The sequence below is a fragment of the Haliaeetus leucocephalus genome, unplaced genomic scaffold (genome assembly GCF_000737465.1).
Source record: "Haliaeetus leucocephalus isolate CR32 unplaced genomic scaffold, Haliaeetus_leucocephalus-4.0 Scaffold439, whole genome shotgun sequence".
Taxonomy (NCBI): domain Eukaryota; kingdom Metazoa; phylum Chordata; class Aves; order Accipitriformes; family Accipitridae; genus Haliaeetus; species Haliaeetus leucocephalus.
The window spans coordinates 6,960,616-6,983,631 of NW_010972875.1; the positions used below are offsets into that span (position 1 = coordinate 6,960,616).

The 23,016-nt window shown below is 40.1% G+C and overlaps 1 protein-coding gene across 1 annotated transcript in view; it reads left to right on the forward strand.

The window, feature by feature from the left end:
* The window catches only part of SPATA18 (spermatogenesis associated 18), a 28,973-nt gene that overhangs the window by 164 nt on the left and 5,793 nt on the right, over positions 1-23,016 (forward strand). Inside the window, exons 2-12 of the mRNA XM_010574563.1 lie at positions 2,112-2,217; positions 2,327-2,442; positions 3,960-4,066; positions 8,144-8,239; positions 15,382-15,516; positions 16,187-16,424; positions 17,446-17,604; positions 18,154-18,329; positions 20,246-20,369; positions 20,722-20,790; positions 21,569-21,614. Coding sequence (XP_010572865.1) covers positions 2,112-2,217; positions 2,327-2,442; positions 3,960-4,066; positions 8,144-8,239; positions 15,382-15,516; positions 16,187-16,424; positions 17,446-17,604; positions 18,154-18,329; positions 20,246-20,369; positions 20,722-20,790; positions 21,569-21,614 — 1,372 coding nt within the window. The remainder of the gene's footprint in view (positions 1-2,111; positions 2,218-2,326; positions 2,443-3,959; positions 4,067-8,143; positions 8,240-15,381; positions 15,517-16,186; positions 16,425-17,445; positions 17,605-18,153; positions 18,330-20,245; positions 20,370-20,721; positions 20,791-21,568; positions 21,615-23,016) is intronic.

Genomic DNA, 23,016 nt, shown 5'->3' on the forward strand with positions numbered 1-23,016 from the left:
GCGCGGGTGCCCTTAGCCCGGTGCAACCGAGACGGGCAGCCGGCCCTGGGGAGCAGGTAGCGGCCGCCGCTTGGGGTTCTGTTTGGGACGTTGACCCGCACAGGCGCCCGGTTATCACAATTATAACACCCGGTGCCTGTAGCACTCGCAGCTCCAGCTGGTTTCTTTTCTGCCTGTGACGGGGTTCGCTGAAAGCGAGGACTGGAGGTTAAACGTGGTTATTTGAGCTGTAAGGACTGAGTCTGGATCAGAAAAGAGTTTTGCGGTAAAAGATGGGCAGATGGAAGGACCATGGGCAAGGGTGTGCTCAGAAAGAATTGCTTGTGGCCTGGGAACAGTCAGGAAAACCGAGGAAAAAGGACGCTGAAAGTGAGAACGGAGTTATCCAGCTTCCCAGCTCTTCTGGGTGGGAAACCTGCTAGAGCTGAGAGGCTGCTGCAAGACAGCACAGCTGCAGAAGGGCTTTGGAAGGGGGGAAGCAGGTGTGAGGAAGGAGTTTCGCGTATGGGTGAGGAGAAGGCTGCAGATGGATGTAATGGGATGCACGGAGGAGTAAGAGGTAACGGGAGGTTGAGGAGGCAAAACACTGGAAGAAGTAGAGAAAGCGTAAAATTAGGGACAGGTGAGATGAAGGGACTTGAGATTTGACAATTACAAATTTCCTCAGTGGAAAATCTTGACAGAATTCTCGCTCCCGTGTCCCCAGGTTTCATTAGCTTCAGGACACTGATAGTTGATGTGGTCATGAGCCTATAACCATCTACCATGTGCTATGGTTGGTGAGAAGAGGTGCTGAGCAGAGATGCAGCCTTTTCAAGGGAAGTCAGTTCTTTTTTTACTTCCTTGTATGTAGGAGTTTCAGCATATTAATAGCCAGTGTAACTTTCGGCAGGATTCATGGCAAAGGACAGTCTTAAAGAGGAGTTTGAAGGTAGCTGGTAAAGCTACCACAGAGTGCAGGACACCAGAGGAGGAAGAACAGGGGTATGCATTTCAAAATCTTGCAGATGGATGGTGGAGGTAGACCTCAGGAGGGCTGAGCAATAGTGGGAGCTGAACTCCCTATAATAGTGAGGTCGGGGTAGTCTCTGAGGTCTTGGGAAGTGAAGAGGAGCAGTTTCAGGCTGCCATTGCAGAAAAGGAGGAGCGGGCAGATGGAAGCACCATGGGTGTCATGTCAGTGTAATGAGCTGGAAAAATGCACTTTGCAGTGGTATTCTGGTGGAGGTTAGCGCGGTGAGACTGTGCTCCTTGAGGCCGGAGGAAAGCATGTTGCAGGAATCAAAGTGCAAGCTGACAGGGGCATGGGTTGGGAGTTTTAGCTGCTTTGGAAGCTTGTAAAAACCGTATGGAGCCATTAAAGCCTGAAGATCTAGAGAGTGATCTATGTTAAAGATGATACACAGGTTACAGATAAAGATTAAGGAAGCAGGGACAAAGTATGTGTTCTCCTGGCAGGTGCAGTAGGATCCTGGACAGATTAACCCCATCAACTCCTTTTCAGAATTGCATTTGCTGAAAGTGGTGTAGGTTTGCTGTTCTGTTGTTTCCTAGGCATAATGCTGGATTTTGCCCATTCTTCAGTAGTATTTGTTTCAGTTGGTAACTCTTAAAAATCAGATGAAATTGCATGGAGGACTCGTGACTGTTGACAAAGCAAGATAATAGCCTTATGTGTATTATTTCAGCTAATATGGCAAATCATATTTTGGACTAATACATTTTTTCATCCAACAATCTCTTATTATTTTAAAAACTCTGTGCTGAAAGTTTTTAACAGTTTCAATTATTATTATTTAATTATTATTATTATTATTTAACAGTTTCAATTATTATGTTTCTTCTTTTGGAGATATTTGTGGATGCATCTTCTTTATAAATGGGGAAAGGAGTAAGTTTTCCCAAGTAGTGAATTAACTGGGTGATAGAAGTCCTGATGTCTTGTTTGTTTGCCTATTAATGTGAACCTTTAAAGGTGAGTATTCTAGCGGATGCGGTAAGAAAAGGTTGTGAAGATGTAATTATAGGGGGGGAAAAATTTCATGATCATAACAGGAATAATTTTAAGTAAGAAAGCCCAGGCAGATGTATTAATACACAATAATTTACAGATTAATTCCTGTGATCAGAATCTGAACCGATGCTGTGAAATAATAGAATTGAACTCTGAGATTCAAGGGCAGCTCTTCACAATCCTCAATGAAACATCTCGAGAAGGTAAATCAGTGCCTTGCCTTATTACTAACACATTTCACACGTGTCATCTTTTCAAGCTCTGGCTCTTTCTGCAACTGTTCTCAATTTCTTAATGTATATATTTTCTTAGGTGGGCATTATGCAGGTGTGGAAACAATAAAAACTCGTCTCCTGCCATGGCTAGGGACTTGTTTTTCATGTGCTACTTCAGGAAGGCTCTTTGAAACCAACCTCTCTCTCACTCAGGTATGTAGGAAACTTATTTTAAGGGAATAAAATGGTGTGAATTTATAGCTGCAGGAGAGCTTTAATGACTTTCTGTTAATAATAGCTTCCCTCCCTGATTTTGGTTAATGAAATATGTCCGTAGTTGCTCATGGAGACAACTATGCTATTTCTCTGTCTCATCTCATGTGTCCTTTGAAAGGGAAATCGAAGAGGTTGTTAAAGTTACTTTTGGCCTTCTAGGGCTTATGCTGTTTCACAACAATGAATGACAATAAGGAGGAATTTGCTTTTAAGAGAAGCTATGTTCTTGTACAGCTTTCCTTTTCTAGGTAAAGAATTATGCTGCATTTGCAGAGACATCATAGAAGTATTTATGCCATATCTCTATTAGTAAAACCTAACACTATGTGAAAATACATGTGTAAGCTGAAGGTGTGTATAAACTCCATGTGTTTGTCTGAGCTCCTTTTATTTTTTTGAAGAAAAAGATCTTTGTTTAGTATCTCAGCATTGTAATATCCCCAGAAGGGGGGGAAAAAAAAGTGCTCATGTCCATCATGATACCACCATGCGCCTGATGTGATGTTTGGAGTTAGTATGTATTTGGTATTTACTGAAGGGTTTGTAGTACTTACAGTTCAGCAGAAAAGACAGATCTGCTGTGGCTTTGTGCTTTGAAACAAAAGAAGAGTGTTGGTTGATGCAAACTAGGGGAAAATATTGAAGATCTTGAGATTTGACAGTGATGCCTCCATGTTCTCTGACTTCTTATTTTTACACCTCTTCTGTCAAAATCTTTGACAATTAAAATAAGGACAAATGAAAAGTGATATCCCTTAAAAGTCAGATTCTAGTGTATTGCAGGAGTAGGGTTCTGCCAGAAAAACCCAAAATGTAAAATAATGATGTTATTAAATGACACTACACCTGGTGCACCAGCTATGGGTTTGTCATTGCATGTGACGTTCAAAATTTAATGTAACTGCTGCACAATTACTTATTTAATTCCAGTAGTATCAGGCAAATCTGTAGGTTGTTAAAAACAGAGCTGCATGTGTAGTAGTGTGCTTTCTGGAATGACAATAGTTGCCGCCTCTGTTCTAATAACTTTTTCTGTCATTTTGTGTACGTGAATTCCCCAAAACTTCACTTGAGTTGGTGATATAGTCAGTCAGAAGATGACTGACTGGAAAAAAATCCATGCAACACATCTTCAAGAACACTTCCTTCAGATGTTGTGTATACAGGTAGTAAATCTGCATATGCAGACCTTCCATATTCTCTATCATGAGGTATAAATGAAGTGAGTATTTTTCTTAATATAATTGAGCCTTTGTTTTGTGTGCCTGGGAGGTATTGCTTATGTCTCTAGAAGGTATGCAATTGCTTTTGTTTTCCGTTACTTTAGAAATTAGCTTTACTGAAATGTTTAGAAATACATCTGCTAATAATGCTATACTACATTGCTGAAGGATTCTGTAAGGTAGAACATTCAAGTAGTGTGATTTTGTGTTTCACTATAGGATTCAATAGAGAAAGAGAGGCAGCTGAGAGAGCTGGCCAGCAATCAGACTTTTCAACTGCAAGAGCTGCAGGAAGAACTGACTTCAACTCGTCTACAGCTCAGCCATGTGCAACAAGAGTAGGGGAATTAACTGTGATTCTTTTTGTTTGTTTTTTGTTTTTCAACAAGCCATATTTTTCTCTCGCCATCTAAATACTGATGGAGATTTGTAAAATGTTTCATTTCTGGCTTAAACTCAGAGCTTCAAAATACATCTAGACTCTGGATTGTCCATGTGTGCCCAAAGTGGGGTACAAATGATACAGTCATACCCACATTCATAAATTGTCTTGGTAGGTTTTGCTTCTGATAGAGGAGTTGGAAAACATGCCAGTATTCTAGATAAAAGGGGTTTGTATAATGCATGACCATTGCTGTGGAATTATAGTCAATGAACTGTTGCATGCTGAGCAAACCTTGATAAAAATCGAGTAGCTATAATGCAACACTTATTGACGGACCTACAACATGTCATAATTAGTTACGGTATGTAATCGGTATTTGAACATCTAAGAAGATCAAAACTCCCTGTGGTAAGATGGAGGAAGAAGGAGAGACAGATTTTCAGATAAGTGACTAGGACTGAACAATTTTTGTACAGTTGCATAAAACATATTTTGTGGAGCCTTGTAGTCTCAAAATGATTTAATTGCTTCAGAAACAAATTTGTGCAGTTAGTGCCAGTTCAGAAGTAGCTCCAAGTGACAGAGGCTTTCTCATTCATCCTATTAGCATGAGAACAATGAATGCTCACAGTCCTTTGGTCAGTACAATAAGTGATATAATTTAATGCTCTTACTAAGTGATTCCAAGAATATCAAGTTCTCAGAACTGCAAACTGTATTAGCTAGATTAGAGGAAAGAGGTTCAATAGAATATTTCATCCTGTATCCTAATTTTGCAGATATCTCCTGCTTTCATAGAATTGTAGAATCACAGAATGGTTTGGGTTGGAAGGGATAGTCAAAGTTCATCTAGTACAACGCCTCTGCTGTTGGAAGGGACATCTTCCACTAGATTAGGTTGCTCAAAAACCCATTCAGCCTGACCTTGAACACTTCTGGGGATGGTGCACTCACAACTTCTCAGGGCAACCTGTTCCAGCATCCCACCACCCTCATCATAAATAATTTCTTCTTTATATCCAATCTAAATCCTCTCTCTTTTAGTTTAAAACCATTACCCCTTGTCCTGTCAGTAGCGGGGGGGAAAAAAAAATTAAAGTCTTTCCTCTCATGGTTTAAGCCCAGCTGGTAACTAAACACCACGCAGCTGCTCACTCACTTCCCCGCCCCCCCTCAGTGCGATGGGGGAGAGAATTGGGGAGGAAAAAAAAAAAAAGTAAAACTCATGGGTTAAGTTTAATAGAACAGAAAGGAAGAAACTAATAATGATAATAACAACAATAATAAAATGTCAATAATAATAAAAGGACTGGAATATACAAAACAATGATGTACAATGCAATTGCTCACCACTTGCTGACCGATGCCCAGTTAGTTCCCAAGCAGTGATCCCTCCAGGCCAACTCCCCCCAGTTTATGCACTAGGCATGATATCTCATGGTATGGAATGTTCCTTTGGCCAGTTTGGCTCAGCTGCCCTGGCTGTGTCCCCTCCCAACTTCTTGTGCCCCTCCAGCCTTCTTGCTGGCTGGGCATCAGAAGCTGAAAAATCCTTGACTTAGTCTAAACACTACTTAGCAACAACTGAAAACATCAGTGTGTTATCAACATTCTTCTCACACTGAATCCAAAGCATAACACTGTACCAGCTACTAGAAAGAAAATTAACTCTATCCCAGCTGAAGCCAGGGCATCTCCCCATCTTTCTTGTAAGCCCCCTTTAAGTTTTGAAAGGCTGGAATAAGGTCTCCCTGAAGCCTCTTCTCCAAGCTAAACAATCCCAACTCTCTCAACCTTTCTTCATAGGAGAGGTGTTCCAACCCTCTGATCATTTTTGTGGCCCTCCTCTGGACCTGTTCTAACAGGTCCATGTCTTTCTTGTACTGGAGACCCCGGAGCTGGATGCAGTACTCCAGGTGGGGTCTCATGAAAGGGGAGTAGAGGGGGAGAATCACCTCCCTTGACCTGCTGGCCATGCTTCTTTTGATGTAGCCCAGGATACGGCTGGCTTTTTGGCTTGTAAATGCACATTGCCAGCTCATTTCTAGTTTTTCAACTACCACTATCTCCAAGTCCTTCTCCACAGGGCTGCTTTAATCCATTTTTTCCCCCAGTCTGTACTGATGCTGGTGATTGCCCCAACCCAGGTGTATCACCTTGCACTCGGCCTTGTTGAACTTCAAGAGATTCACATGGGCCCACTCCTCAAGCCTGCCCAAGGTCCCTCTGGATGGCATTTGTTCCCTCAAGAATATCAACTGCACCACTCAGCTTGGAGTCATCCACAAACTTGCCAAGAGTGCACTCAATCCCGCTGTCAATGTCGTTAATAAAGATATTGAACAGTACTAGCCACAATACAGACCCCTGAGGGACACTGCTTGTCACAGATCTCCGTTTAGATGTTGAGCTGTTGACTGCAACCCTGGGCACAGCCATCCAGCCAATTCCTTATCCATCAAATCCACATCTCTCCAATTTAGAATCAAGGATGTTGTGTGGGACCGTGTCAAAGGCCTTACAGAAGGCAAGGGAAATGACATCGGTTGCTCTTCCCTTATTCACCAATGCATATTAGTATCTCTCATGTCTCATTTTGGATGAGTGCAAGCATTCTAATTGTTCATTATCAAAAAAGTCTCTCAGTCAACTCTGAGTGAGTTAAAGATCAGTGCATCCCCCTGAAAAGAAGAGGACAAAAAAATCTTGTGATCTCGCAATATACATTAAATATCAAAAGTGACAATGTGGGACAGAGAAGGACCCCACAAAGTTTGGAAGAAGGGAGAGGTTTTTTGTTCTTGGTATTTCAAATGGTTTGCCAGAATTAGGTAATCTTGCAAAATAATTCCAGCCTGAAAGGTTTAATAAGCAAAGAAATTGTTTTCTGTTGTTATTTCTAACTATAGAGAAGGGTTGTGGGAGACTGGTGGATCTTATTAACGTATATACCTGAAGGGAGGGTGTAAAGAAGACAGAGCCAGGGTTGTTCCAGTGGTGCCCAGTGACAGCACCAGAGTCAGTGGGCACAGACTGAAACACAGGAGGTTCCTTCTGAACATCAGGAAACCCTTTTTTACTGTGAGGGTGACTGAGCAGTGGCACAGGTTGCCCAGGGAGGTTGTGAAGTTTCCATCCTTGGAAATATTAAAAAGCTGTTTGGACACATGCCTGGGCAAACGGCTCTAAATGGCTCTCTTGAGCAGGGGGAGTTGGACCAGAAGACCTCCAGAGGTCCCTCCCAAACTCAACCATTCAGGTATATATAAAGATTGGTTTTGGGGTGAGGCATTTCATCCTATGCTCCTGTGTGGAAAGAAAGAGATTATTTGATGAGCTGGAGAAAAGTGTTGGATGGTCAAGGTGAGGACAAGGAAAGTTATGCGCTGATACAGATTGGAGTGAGCATGTGGCAGTTTGCAGTACAAGAAAAAGTCATTTTGGGCTAGCTCCTGTAAGAAGTGGGAAATCAGTGGTAAAGCTTTTGTACAGTTTTGCGAGTTGCATTTCTCTGTGCAGTCAGGTCAGAGAGGTGTTTGCTGTGGTTTGCAAAGGTAGAAGTCTGGAAGATGGAGGGTTGGGAGGAGGTAATTCAAGCAGTGATGAAGTCATGCATGAAAGTTTCAGAACTGATCCTTTCAAGGTGGTGCAGTATGGAGTCATGATTGTGTAGTTATTGGCAGACGGGACAGGTGCAGGAGAAAGAGAATTCATGTGCCAAGATAGCCCATCTATGGACAGTGAAGTCACTCTGAATGCTGTAAGTTGTTGAAATAGATGGCGAAACTGGAACTGAGTCTTAATGAAAAATAATGGATCATAGCAAAATAATTCTGTTATTGCATAGTCAGATATGACTTTTTATAAGCTATTTGTGTGCTGATAGTCTGCACAAAAGCCCACTGTGATTGTTTTCATATGTTAAATTGGTATGGACTTGGTCTGCTTAAACAGTTAGTTTGTCATATTAAATTCTCTGGTAGAATCTCTGCCTTTACCATGAAGGTTATTTTATTAATTTTTCTTGCAGTCTGGCAAAAACCCAGTTGGCTCTTGAAGACACAAAGACCAAATCAGCCACTACTCTTTTGGCAGCAGAAGACGAAATTGTTCAGCTAAAAGCAGCGTAAGAAAAATTGAATCTTGGGGTATTTGTGGCAGAAGTCAGCATGCAGAGACACAGTCTGCCATTTACCTGAGCGGGTTCTGTTTATTTTGTACTGTCCTATGCTATAGGAAAAAATAGGTCTAGCTCCTTAACATCCGTAGCTTTGTTTCTTGGTGTTATATAGAGAGAATTAACATAAGTAGATCCATGTGAGAACTCTTATGGCTGAACTTCTATCCTTTTTTCTTTAGGATAGAAGAAGGATTACTTTGAAACTAGCAGCTTGATAGTATTTGAATCTTGTAGATGAAGTTAAATAGGAGAGAACCATATTCTGAATATAGCCGGAAACCATTGTTTACAATTTGCTATGATGCTCTTGGAAGTAGCGTGTGTGTTAAATAAGAGATACTTCAGTCTCTCTATCTTAAGATAAAGTTCTTTATATGGCTTTTTCTTTTAGACCATTTTTGCCAAATTCTTTTGCCTGTCTGCACAGAAGTAATGGCTATTGGTTATGCTGATGTCTCTGGTTTAAAAATGTTTTTTGAATTTCTAAGTGTGTTGGTCACACCTGGGAAGTTAATCTGGATCAGTAAGGGTGCAGCTGGGGGACCTACCCTTCCATGTCAATATAGGGGCCCTTAAAACTAATTTCCTTTTATGGCTTGACCTACAAGCAGTTCTAGAAGCAGTAATAATTCTTCACTCTTATGAAATGTAGCTCACGTCTTATTTGGGTGGTGGGGTTTTGGTGTTTTTTTGGTTGTTGTTTTTGTTGAGTTTTGGGTTTTTTTGTGTGTGCATGTGTTATATTATTGGAGATGAACACAAAGGTAGTTGAAATTAATTCCAACAGCATGTGAATTCTTGTGATAACTGACATTTCAACAACAGAAGTATAGTCATACTTGTTAAATAAATGCTTGCAGCCTTTCAGTTAAATAACGTTGCTGCTCTCAAAAATGGAGGAAACTTGACTTTGCTGCTTACGCTGTAGGAAAGGATATAACTGTCCATGAGTTTATCTTTCCTTTTAGGGCAACTGAGAGGATGAGTTACTCCTGATGAAGATAAGCAAACAAAAAAACCTTAGGCCACTAGAGTTTCTACTTCCAATATCAAGTTGAATATTACTTGTTCATATCTGGATATTTATCATTGCTTCTAAAATAATGTTAATTGTTAGATTTTATCCATGGACTTTCCTAGCAAGTGTTGATCACTTTGGATTTTAATTTTTTTGGATGGCTACGTGGAGTATAAAATCATATTCCCAAAAGATGGGCTCTTTTGATTTGTTGGGTGAAAAGTAGCTCATATAACTCCTTGATTCTTAGATATAACCTGACTGCTGTCTTCCTGATTAAAACTATTAGTAGGGAATAAAGGATCTCACAATTCCCATGTGTAGGTCTTAATGCAGACTGGACAGAAATTCATGTTGTATTGGTGTAAGCGATAACTGTGTAACGGTCACTTGGGAAGACACACACCATCACTCCAAATGTCCACCCCTTCCTTCTTCTGCCCCCAGCTTTATATGCTGAGCGTGACATCAAATGGTCTGGGATACCTCTTTGGTCAGTTGGGGTCAGCTGTCACGGCTGTGTCCCCTCCCAGCTTCTTGTGTCCCCCCAGCCTACGTGTTGGTGGGGGGGGGTGAGAAGCAGAAAAGGCCTTGGCTCTGTGTAAGCACTGCTCAGCAGTAACAAAAACATCTTGGCATTATCAACACTGTTTTCAGCACAAATCCAAAATGTAGCTCCATACAAACTACTGTGAAGAGAATTAACTCTATTCCAGCCAAAATCAGCACATTCTCCACCCTTTATTCTATACCATTTATGTCATGCTCAGGTCCCACACTATCCAATACAACCTCATTAACCACCCCCACCCCCACCCCCCTTCCCATCCTTTGATATAATACACAGATATCATTCCCTTAGTCTGTGAACCACCCCTATAAAATGTCTTCAAAATGTCCACAAACATCCACAAAATGTCCTTTGAGTTCATTTAGTCCGTAACTTTGGGCTCCATCTGTTATGGTGGTCACTCAGGACAGGAGAGGTGGTGTGTTGTGTGGAGTTACTGGGCACCAAAGCCAGCTCAGGTCAGGTCACTGCTGCACTTGCACTGCTTCTTGTAAGGCTTGTCCTCCATTGGTTCAGATTGTTCCTGCTATAGTAATTCCTGTAACATGCAATTCAAATCCTGGGTTACAACAATTCAAAGGTATTGCCATTACAATCTCCACCCCTGGTCCCTTTGGACCAGATCATGTTGCAATGAACTCCTCTCCTTGCCCCTGCTCTGGCTTGGACTTATCCACAGACTGCAGTCCCTTAGGAGTGTACATGCTCCAAGTGAAGCCTTCTCTATGAGCCACAGTCTCTTCAGGGGTATATCTGCTGCAGCATAGACTTATCCGCAGCCACAGTCACTTTGAGGTGCACCTGTTCCAGCCTTATCCATGGGCCACAATGCCTTCAGAGATAGACCTGCTCCAGCATGGCCTTACCCACAGCCACAGTCACTTCAGAAGTAAACCTGCTCCAGCATGGCCTTGCCCGTGGCTGCAGGCCCTCCAGGGGTGCACCTCCTCTGTTGTGGGCTTATCCATGGCCATGCGCTTTCAGCTGCTCCAGCATGACCTCATGTACAGCCACTGGTGCTTCAGGGTGTACCTGCTGCAGCGTGGACTCATCCACAGCCACAGATGCTTTGAGGTGTACCTTCTCCGGAGTGGACTTATCCTTGCGCCACAGTCCCTTCAGAGGTATACCTGCAGTGGCACAGACATAACCATGGCCACAGACACTTCAAGAGGTACCTGCTCTGGCGTGGGCTTATTCATGGCCACAGATGCTTCGGAGTGTCTTGCTCCCACGTGGACTCATCCACAGGTCACAGTCCCTTTGACTCGAGTTCACGCTGAAGTTCAAGCCTGTCCAGTACAGCAGCACAGAAACAGCAGCGATGCCCCGGCCGTCTGCCAGCCCAGGTGCATCGCCATTGCTGTTACCAAAATGTTCCCAGGCAGAGCAGAGTAAGATGATCAGCAGTACGGCACTACAGCAAGCAGCAAGAGCAAAAAGCAGCCACTGATGAGCACTAGACTCTAATTTACACTAAGGCAAGCATGCCCCGTGGCAAGCACAGGAGCCTGTCAATTAAAAGCTAAACAGCAATAACAGCTATAAATTCAATCTAGCACATTCCAATCAAATCTGTCGTCATCTAGAACCCTTTGAGCCCCACGCTGGGCGCCAAAAAGGACTGTCATGGGTTAACCTCAGCCGGCAGCTAAGCACCACCCAGCCACTCGCTCACTCCTCCCCGCAGTGGGATGGGGGAGAGAATCCGAAGGGTAAAAGTGAGAAAACTCGTGGGTTGAGATAAAGACAGTTTAATAGGGAAAGCAAAATCCGCATATGCAAGCAAAGCAAAACAAGGAATTCATTCACCACTTCCCATGGGCGGGCAGGTGTTCAGCCATCTCCAGGAAAGCAGGGCTCCATCACACCTAACGGTGACTTGGGAAGGCAAACGCCATCGCCCTCAATGTCCCCCTTTCCTTCTCCTTCCTCCAGCTTTATATGCTGGGCATGACGTCATATGGTCTGGAACATCCCTTTGGTCAGTTGGGGTCAGCTGTCCCGGCTGTGTCTCCCCCCGACTTCTTGTGCCCCCCCAGCCTGCTCGCTGGTGGGGTGGTGGGAGAAGCAGAAAAGGCCTTGGCTCTGTGTGAGCACTGCTCAGCAGCAACGAAAACAGCCCTGAATTACCAGCACTGTTTCCAGCACAAATCCAAAACATAGCTCCATACGAACGACTATGAAGAGAATTAACTCTATCCCAGCCGAAACCAGCACATGTTGCCATTTGTACTACTAACAGAAGAATAAACCATTCCTGTTTTCCTATGAATTCAAGAATTCCGTAATCTTGACATACTTATGGTTCATGTTAGCTCTCAGTTTAGTTGGCACTCTACATTTGCATCTTCTGCCTGGGTGTTCAATTTTTTATTGAACAAAAGTGATATTTTTCATGTTGTGTGAGTCATCTTTTCAAAATTTGAACCCTTTTAGTTGGGTGAAATCAGAATTGCCTAGTCTTCACCTGCCTGTCAAAACCAGAATCCTTCTAAAAGCAGAGAAAGTGAGGTCAGGACCAATCTGTGACACTTAGGGCAGGATTTTTTTTTACACAAGGAACAGTTAGTCAGGAGTGTTCTTTGCCCCTTTGTCTGTAAACTTGTTTTTTTGAGACTTTTAGAACAGCTGATCTCCTTCCTTTTGTCTATAGTCTGTCTGTCTCACATACTTAAATCAAAGCATGTTTTGCAAGACATCTTGGTCTCCTGGGCTGTTAGAACAAATGTGGTCTAGACTCAATATAATTAAATTCTATAGCCAGTATAAGCTTTTGTTATATCAAGATATTAATTATACCAGGATTTAGCTATTTGCTGCAGAATTCTGAAGGAAAATAAAAATTTTTTTAATTAATAACTATCAACATTTAAAAGCAATTGAAAGTTCTTCAGGGGAAGACAAAAAATAAAGTGTACTGAAACCTATTTTTATATACAGACAACAAAATCCTGTTAGTACTGTTATAAATGGAAGCTTACTACTAGCGTGCTTAGACTTGTGCCAAGGTCTAATCAAACTTAACATTGCCAGACGACTCACTTGGAAGTAAATGAGGTCAAGAGGACTTTTCTTTCTTGATCTGCTGTACGGAGGACCTGTTATATAGATTGCCAGGAAGAAATTTTGACAAACAGTTGTAATTAATAACAGCCAATATGGTAGCTTGAATCAGTTACCTCAAGACCTTGTAGTGTCACTGTTGCAGAGGGCTCTTAAAAACAGGTTAAACAGGCATTTGGCCAAAAATTACATAGGTGCAGTTGTTCTTGCCTTGAATTTCAAGGCAATCTGACTGAATGAGTTGGGCTTAGCCCAAGGGCTGGGGGAACTGTGGGGAAGTTTATTGTTAATGAATTGTTTGAAACTGGAGAGTAGCAGTGGGCTTATTTATCCAAACAGCATTAAGTAGATACTTGACACAAATTCTCAAGGCTATTGTATTTTCTCCTGAGAAACTGGTTGAAGATGCCTATTTTATTTTTAAATGGTTAGATGGTGGAGTGTAAAACACTAGTTATAGCCTTAAAATAAAAATGGGTTATAAAAACTTTTCTGATTTTTCTAAGAACTATATTTTGCCTTGTTGGTTCCCATTATATTTTTTGCAGCATCTACATCTCTTCAGCCTTAGCAGAAAGATGATAATAGTCTCTTCATTTCGGATTAATATTTAGCAGTATGAGTGAATGAATTGCTAAATGAGTGAATTCACTCATTAGAGTGAATGAACAATAAAACAGGGGAAACTGAATACTGCATAGATTTAATTAGCATGGAAAGGATTCGTGTTAAGGCTTACAAAAGTCAGCTTTGGTAATTGATAAATATGACTGTCTTAAAGTTGGTTTTTTTCCTTTTTTGTATTTAGTTTTTCTTACAAAGAAAGAAACATTCATTTTCAGTGGTGGCTTCTCTTATGTTTGTGACTTGCTATATGACTTGTGATGAACAATGAAAGGTGCAGGTATTTCTGCTGGTTTCAGTCTGTCATGTGCTGTCCTGTTTTGGTTTTTTGGGTTTTTTTGTGTGTGGTTTTTTTTTTCCCCTCTCCTGATAAAGGCAGGCCTATAATTAAGCATCTGTTTGTATTTGTAATCATTATCTGCTGTCATGATGAAAAGATGGAAGCTTTGTGGATCTCACAGCAGTGAGATAAAGACCATCAAAAATTGCTTTAAAACCTTCTGAAAAATGCCCATGTGAATAGGGTTAAATAACAAAAAGAAAATAATATAGAAGTGAAATGATTACTTTTTATTTATCCTTTCTGTTGGATAGTTATTAACACTGCATTGTCTGTCTGCATTGTCTATCGTGGCAATTTAAGGAAAGCCTGACTAGTGTCTTGTATATTATATAGGGTTTTTTTTCACCTTTTATTTTCTTGGTATATAATGATTTTCCCCCATTTCCATCTCTAGAACTCGTCTTTCCAAATCTACTTTCCTTTCCCAGTTGTTCTTTATATTAGAATTCTTTAACCCTCTTTTACTGCTACTCTGCTAGAAGTCCTTGCTGGAGGAGCTGACTAAAGACTTCCATGGGATTGTAGTAATATCTGCAGCTTTTCGTACCTGGGTTAGAAGGACAGGCTTTCCTCTTAGCAGATGTGCTGGCTTTATTACCTGTGGTCCTCTCAGTCAGCCTGCTCCTTAAAAAGTCAGAATGGGAAGCTTGTCAATTGATAGGTGTTACAGCTTTCATTGATTCAGATCCTCAAAAATCTCACCAGGGTCCTTCAGTAAAGAAAAGGAAGAACAGACTGAATGCCTCCAAAATAAATAGAAAGCATCCTTTTTTTTCATTTTTTATTTTCTTTCTTCTTTTTTTTTTTCTTTCGGAAAGAGGAATACAGTAAGACCTGTGTTAGGTAGGAAAGCAGAGATGTTGGGATACTTGCTACCGTTAAGTAAGAGTAAAGGACAGAAGATAAACTTGCTTAACTGGTTGTCTGCCAATGTTTAAGAAACACTGCTTCTCTTGGGGAGAGCAAGAGAGGAATCATTAGCTTTTGATATGACTTGAATAACATAATTGGTGATATCCTTTGACTGACTAATATATTCCAGCAAAGAAGAAAACCCAAGGACCTGGTATAAGAAAATACCTAGAGTCTTGAACTGTAGGAAAGAAAACTGAGCTGGTTTAGTTAACATCTTAAATATGAGAAGGAAACCAGTTTCTTTCTTAGACCTTATCATCTGAGCTAGTGCAAGGACACTAAATGTTAACCAGTGATCTCTCCTGTAACATAAAGTGTAGTGTATCCAATCTCCTGCCACAGTACACTTTTACATTTCAAAGCGTAGTTAAGAGTATGCTTTGGAGTAGGCTTTTTTTAAACTCTTGATTTCCCTGTATTTCAGCATAAGGAGCTTGCTCAATATTTCTCTTCTTTTTCTGTTCTTTTTGTTTGATGATGAGGATTAATTGATAGATGGTTTGCATTGGTAGAAGGACATCTTGTGACTGACTTTATTCTCTGTGGTTAAGTCTGAAGACTTCCTGTGCCCAAGAGAAGGATGCCCTGAGGAAGTTAGATCGTCTGAATGACTATGAGCAGCAGATTCAAATACTGCGGGATGAGATTTCTATCCTGGATGCCCAGAAGTCTGTTCTTCAGAGCAGGTAGAGGCATTATTCAGAGGGGTCACTGAATCAGAGAAATTGTTCATGTTTGGTAGCATGAATTCCCTGCTCATTTGAAATTGAAGTATAAAGAAAAACTAAGTTTTTGTACTTTGTTATGAAGGAATATAAACTCTTTAACTGATTTCTCCTACTGCCCAAATGTTTTAATTTCAGGCAGCTGTGTTAAGTTTCTGGCAAAACAGCAAAGGCAGCAGCTTTACAAAATACATTGAGAGCAACTGTACAGGGTAAAAAGAGATGATTGGGTTTTTTGTTTATAAGTCCTCTTTGAATACTGCATCATTACAGGGCAGAACTTGTTGTTATATTCTCACTTGTTTGACTTTACAACTCTTCAGCAGCACTGAAAGAGGAACAAATCTCCAAAGTATTACTAGTTAACATATTGTTAACAGAACAAAGTGCTTGGCTGTACACATTTTAGGAATTACTTTAATTTTATTGTTTAGGTTCTAGCCCATAAAATGTATTGACACAAATGCCTTCATATTAGACTAACCAGCTGCAGGTTTACTTCTTTAATTATGTTGGCTCAAAATCTCACCTTACCCCAGTAATAATTAAATTGACACAAAACTCTGTGCACTAGGCAAAAGCATCTGACGATGGTGAAGCGACCTCATGCTTCTTCACATGTCTGTCATAGGTTTGTACGGAGCCGCTCTCCTTCCCCAAGGCACAGTGAGAGCAAGTCACCTAGTCCACTTCCCCTGAGGAGCTGCTCACCTGGCCGAGCCAGGCGTACAAATGCTTCACGTCGTGCCTGCCTGGTAGCTCGCTTCGGTGACATTTATGCTCAAGAACGCTTGGATGCAGAGACCGATTTGAGGTCATACATCAATGACATGGAGAGGGTGCAGAGGATAATATACATTGCAGCTGTGGTAAGAAAAAAATGGTATTTCTTGTTTTACAGAAAGGCCAGAAGTGTTTTATAAAATATTATGGCTGGATTGGATTAAATTGTGTGTAAATCAGCATTTCTGTGAAGTATGGAGAAGAAAACTTCTCTACTTTTTTCCCTTTTGATTTTCCTTTCTTTGCCTCACATTTTTACATTGAACTCTCAGTTTAGTGTTCTTTTCTGACTGTCCTGTCCCAACGTTAGAACAGAGTCAGTGATCTACAGTACAGATGCTAAAAGGGGTGCATAAGAAGACTGAATAACTCTGAAAGGTAGATGATTCCTGCACTAAACAACACCGCCTCATTTAGATTAATTCTTTTTGGAATACTATATTTTAGAAAGCTAAAAATATCTCCAAATCATGCTTCCCTCTTGCCTGTAGCTATGTGCTTCTCTAGCTTTATTGGAAGGCTTGAAATTACCTAGATACCTCGTATTTACTATAAGCTCAGTCAGAAGAAATTTTTTTTGTTCTTCTGTCCTTAATCTTCTTTTCTAGAAAATTGATGTAGTACATACCTGCATCAGAGAGGCAGTGTGCCTCTTAATGTGTGTGATCCCAAGCACACTTAACTTACTGAAGTTTTTTTCGCACAACTGTCATTCAGTTTACACTCTCCAAGTCAGCCTTTCTTCCCAACAGACAAGAGGTGTTCCTGTCTGACATGTTAGACTGTGGCATATAAAATCTATTATTGAATTCTGCTCTTGATATCTTTGAATGTGATTCCAATGATCATGGGTGTGTGATAGAATCCTACATAAAAATAGAAAGTTAGGTGGGAAGCTTTTCATTCCCATCTTCTGCAAATAAATCACACTTGATTTAATCAGAGAAGTCTTCCCAGTTGAGTACTATTTTTAACTTTCACTTTTACAGCAGTGTTTTATATTCCTCCTTACAATGATGATACTGGGTTAAGTTCATCCTCTTAGATAATTGATAAAAAATGAATCTCATTCTCCTGGATTTAACTAGATGTTCTTTGTGTTTGCAGGAGTCTTTTCATGCAGCAAAGACAGCCTACAGGCAGTTCAAAATACGTGTAAGAGACACTCTGGCTCTAGGTCACTCGGGGCCCGAGTCACTTGAAGACGCTGTCCTGGATTATATAGTTCGCCATGAGGATTTGTATGACGTTCAAGCCAGTGTCAATGTAAGCCAAGGGCAGTGAGGAAGTGATGTGTTGATCTATTTCAGTAGCTAATAAATTCGGAATGTGTAAACTAGAAATGCACTGTTACCTGAAGAAGGAAAAAAGTTTATTGCATGGATGTTATGTCTTGCAGCAATTTATTTTCCAAAATAATATTTTGGTATGGCCCAGTAATCACTTGTTTTATTTGTCTGTGACTAGAATGTCTCTGTCTGAATAATATTTTTGGCAAGATATAGTGTAACTCTCTTAATCAAATAAATGTAAGCTAAATTTCATATTTTTCTTAAATTCTGTGCTCTACTGAGAAACTACACCTCCTTCCTAAGATTGATGTCAACGATGTAGGTCATACTTTATTTCTAAAATAACAGTGCATTCTTTCTGAAGTTAATATTTTCTGGAATAGCCTAAGACAATATTGCTGGGAGCTTCTTATAATGATTTTTAAATGTAGAAAGCTGAGAGGCATATTTAGGAGGGATTTCCATACTTGCCCCTACATAAAAGTGTTAATGAGCTCAAATTACTCAATTGCTTTTTTTTCAGGAAGTAATTCGCTCCATGAACATCAACCCAAAGATTTCATTTCCACCAGAAATTGATTTCATTGTGATCAGCACTTTGATTCGAGAGTTGTGCCGTGTGGCTTTTTCAATGCAGACACTCGTTCCTCCTCTTGATGTTGCCTTTGGTATTGATGGAGAACTTTTCAGTGAGACCAAGTAAGAACTCTTACAGATTCTTACCACTAAAAAAATCCATCAGGTTGTATAGTCTACTTCTTTCCTAATTAATATAAAGGCTTAAGATTGATGCTAAACTTTAATATGGGGCAAATATTCCTGGTCTGTAGTGAATTGGGTATGTCTTTAAGGTTTATGATGGTGTATAAATGCCAGGATGTAGACCAGTGTTAACAGCTTTTTTTAATGAACAGAACAATTTTCTGGATAAACCTCAGTTGCTAGAGCATATTTAATTTATCCATTAAGAGGAAAATTATCATCAGCTTTCCTTTCCCTGTTTAGTCTCTGTCTGCCTCCAGTGTTTATAAAATGTGTGCACCTTTGTTCCTCCTTTCTGGCCCATTTTGTAAAAGTCATGTTTACTGAGATCTGGCAGTTGGTGTCTGATACCAGGATCATCAGTACGTGTGCTGTGACCTCCAGGCTGTGGCTGCTGTATGACTTATGGATCTTGATACACTCCCATCTCTTCTGGTTTAGAGCTGAGCAAAAAGAAAAATGGCTTTTAAAAATGGGAATTTTGTTTAAAAATGCATACCATAACATAGTTTTTCTTTTTTTCCATAGGGTCAGGGCTGGCTGCTTTGTTAGCTGGCAGAGAACTGTAGGGTACTTCCATGCCTTCAAGAAAACTAATGGGATTGATAGCTCCAAAAAATTGCTCTCAAAAGCAAGAAAAGCCACACCAATAAGGAGGTTTCTAATAATAATTTAAAATAGAATGGAACCCAGATGGGGAAGAGCTTGAGAAGCCAAGGAGATAAATAGAGAAGATAAAAGTAGCTCTTCAACAGGAGAGTGCAAAGTCATACATGAGTACTTAATGATCCTGGCCAAATACTGGGCAGTTAGCTATTTGACACCCAAAGCTATTGGCTGTATTAAGAAGGCAGCAATGCTATGGTATAGTCTTGGACGCTTTCTCCACCTACTTCATGTGTGTAGCCTTCAAAAACCGGGTGTAATGTGTTTATACATGCTGCTGGAGAAGACATATATACACACACATTTATCCATCTATCTAGATAAATATGTGGCATATATATGTTTACATTTATAGCATATGTATGTGGTACACAGAGATGGAGCAAAATTTGTAGAAAGGGCTGGCCAAACCTCATTGTACCCTATACCTTTCTCCATGCAGAGCTTCATGCCTCTATTTACAGCATTGTTTTATATAAATTGCTATTGTATATACATTACTAATGTATAGATGAATGATTGTTTTTTTATTTCAGTTATTTGGTATTTGTTTTGAGTTTGAATCCACAAAACCAGACATGTATTATTCAGCTCATATTGCAGACTTAGGGAGGTAATATATATTTGGTATGTTAATACAGGCCTTCAAAATATGTTTTCTTAGCTAAAAAGTCATTGTTTCATTATCAGTATCTGAGGATCTTGCTAATAAAATTGCTTCTTATGTCTCATAAGATACTAGGATGTAACTTTATAGTTGAGATAGAGTATTTCTGTAATATCCTTTACAGGGGTCGTGTTTTAGCAAGATATTTCAGGAAGATGGGATAGTTATGCCTGCCAAAATGCTGCTCAGGAGATTTAATCTGTCAGAGGACTCAAGGACCCTGGCTTGTGTGGGGCTTATGCAAGAATATGGTCTTAGCGGCCTTCTGAAGTGTGAGATGGCTTTACTGGAGCATCTCTCAGTATAAGTAGACAGTATATTCTGCTAAGTCTGTCTTACAGATGTATTTCTTTTACAGGTTCACTTAAAAAATACTTTTGTGATACAGAAATGTTGTCAAGAAAGATGTTTATGAGCTATAGCTAGTATTCTGCTTTTTATCAGTATTTATGACTTGAAGGATCATATTTATCTTTTGGCACTTATAGACAGACATTTCTTGTACTCTGTATTTCAACAGATACCATCGTAGTTTCGAGTCTGATTTCACAGCTGCCTTGGTGGCCTATCATGTATGGCCTGCTCTGATGGAAAATGATGTTGTAATTGTGAAGGGAGAGGCAGTCACAAAAAGAGGAGCTCTGGTATGTACTTTTATTAAGAAACATGTTAAGGGAAGTAATTAGATTTGAACACTGTTTTGAAATTTGAAAAAGATAAATTCTTGATTGTTCCCTATATGGCTGGAGTTGTGTATATCAAATATCAGTTAGGTTTTAGTGCCTCATCCAGTTTTTAGGATTAATAGTTCCATTTGCCTTAATGTATTCATTATGCAGATGTATGATTGTTGGCAGAGTCTGTTCTAAGGAGAAAGTTTACTGTGTTTACTCTCTGTCCTCAAGTCATGTCTCCAGCATGGCAAGTCTGCTTGCTGAGTCTGTCTTTATTAAATGCTCTCTCCCAAAAGAGGTTTGTCAAACTCTTCTCTTGTAGTGGTCTCACAGAAGTAGAAGTAGAAGCAGAAGCCGCAGCCGTAGCACCAGTCCTCTTCTAGCTCATCATGTAAGCCCCAGCTGAATGCTTGTAGTATAAACAGCATCGAGTATTTTAAACTCAGAATGTAAGCAACCTTTTAAAATGCTGATGTGGGAATAAATGCCTTTGCTGGGTCTGGAATGAGGTGAAGCTGAACTGACAGATAGTTATTGCCTGGTATAATTATCAGTGGAGGTACTGTATGAGAAGTGGATCATAGTTAAATTCTCAGAAGTGTCAACTGTGGATCTCAGAATGCTTTCCCCCTACTCCCCCTTGCTTCAGTACCCTTCTGAATAACTAATCGCATCATCTGGAAGTGTTATAGTCATCTCGCAGTACATACACAGCACATGGTCCCTGCCTCCTGGAATTAGTAATCTAAATTTACCCTCTAATGCCTCAGAGGAGCAGCAAATCAGTGTAGGGTAGGCAGGAGGTGGTACTAATGAGATATGTGAAACCTTAGCAGAGTCCTGCATATGGTATAGTTACACATTTTAAATTATTTCTGTAAAATCATGTATATTTTTCTAATTGTTAGCCCATCTTATTAAATTGACATAGGTGCCCTCAACTTAAAATATGAATATTGAAAATGTGAGAGGCTTTGGGTAAGACTCACTTTTTTGTGTGTGTGCAGGGTATGAAGGAAAAATTAGAAGGTTGTTGAATTTGACTTTGTAGCAGTGGAGCTGCACTGATTGGCATGTGCAAATTTTCTGGATGTTGATAGGTCCCCAGGTGCCTTTCTTGGGTACAGTTCTTTAGCACACCTGAGTTTCCTTTTCTGTTTGTCTTGCAGTTGTCTCGAAGCCGCAGTCCTTCACCACTGAGGAGCGGAAGCCCAAGTAAGTGGGCATATTAGTTCATAATAACTCATGGTTTTCATATTAAGCCCTTGAACAACTGAGCAAAGAGACAAAATAACATGCTGAAGGTCTTTGACTCTAAAATACTTGTCCAAGTCTTATTTTTAAAATGGGTAGCCCCTTTCTTTTCTGTGTGTGGAAAAAGGCTGAAATTTCTGACTTGGAGGAGAGCTTGTTTTTCACTCTACTCAGAACACTGTCATGAGTTCTGCCTGCTAGTTGCCTTTGTTGTGGCCAGTTCTATAGTAAGTAAAACTTCTCTTCCCTATTCAAGAAACAGTTGGCTGCAAGCCTGCTGGCTCCATGCCTTTCAAAATCCAAAGAGATAGCTAAGTGGAGATGGTGAAGTGAGGGATTTCAAACAGTATGAATGTGTGCCCATCTTGAAGACAAGCAAATTTAGAGGCTTAGAAGAAAATAGTTGTACTGAAATGTGTCTTTTTCTTCAACAGGGCATTAACTGGATATGTTCCTGTGACGCAGTACATCCGGATCCAACAACTTCGCTGGTGCCTTTTCTCTTAAGAATACCTCAAATCTTGCAATAATGTGAATGGCAATTGTCACTCCAAATGGAGTTCGTGTTCAGTGGGGGTTTTAGAATTATAGAAGGCTAATTTATAATTTTAGAAACTACTTCAACCCTTCTGATTTAAAAAAAAAAAAAAGTGCATGCAATACAGAATCATACTCATTTGGCAAAATTTGCAGAGCACTGAGGAACCCATGCTGTAATCCTGCAGAGGGAGATAGAATTATGGCATCTAGAATGTTTTCGAGAGATACTAAACGATGCAGTTTATCGTGATAGGATATTTAATATAACCTAAATGGTGAATGTTGCAGAATGTTGAGGTTAGCTGTTACTTGAAAACTATTTCATTAATTGGTGCTTATTTACAATTTTAGAAAATAGCGATAATCTTAGGATGTGCCAGTCTCACACAGCATCCTTTTAAATACATCGTTGAGGTAAACTGAATTTTCTAACTACAATGCAAAAGTTGCAAGATCATAAACTACTAGTACTCCAGCAATCCCCAGGACTTTATTGACAGCTACTTATGAAAGCATGGGTGTGTGCTTTAGCAAGGCAGTAACAGTCCTTGTTAAAGTCTTTGTTACTTAGAAAATATCATAAAAAATTGTAGTTTGGAACTTAAGGTATTTTGAAAGTGTGCTGCTGACTATTTGTAGGCTTGAAATATTTGCTTGAGGTGGCCTATGCGGTATCACTTTTAATGGGCTTTCATACCAGACTGATAGATTAGTAATTCTTGTGAACACTGTGAAAAAAACTGTCCACCTGTCCAGTTATCTCTTACTGTGGGTGTTCATTACATTTTACGTGTAAAAATCAGAGACCTGAAGAGATTTTATT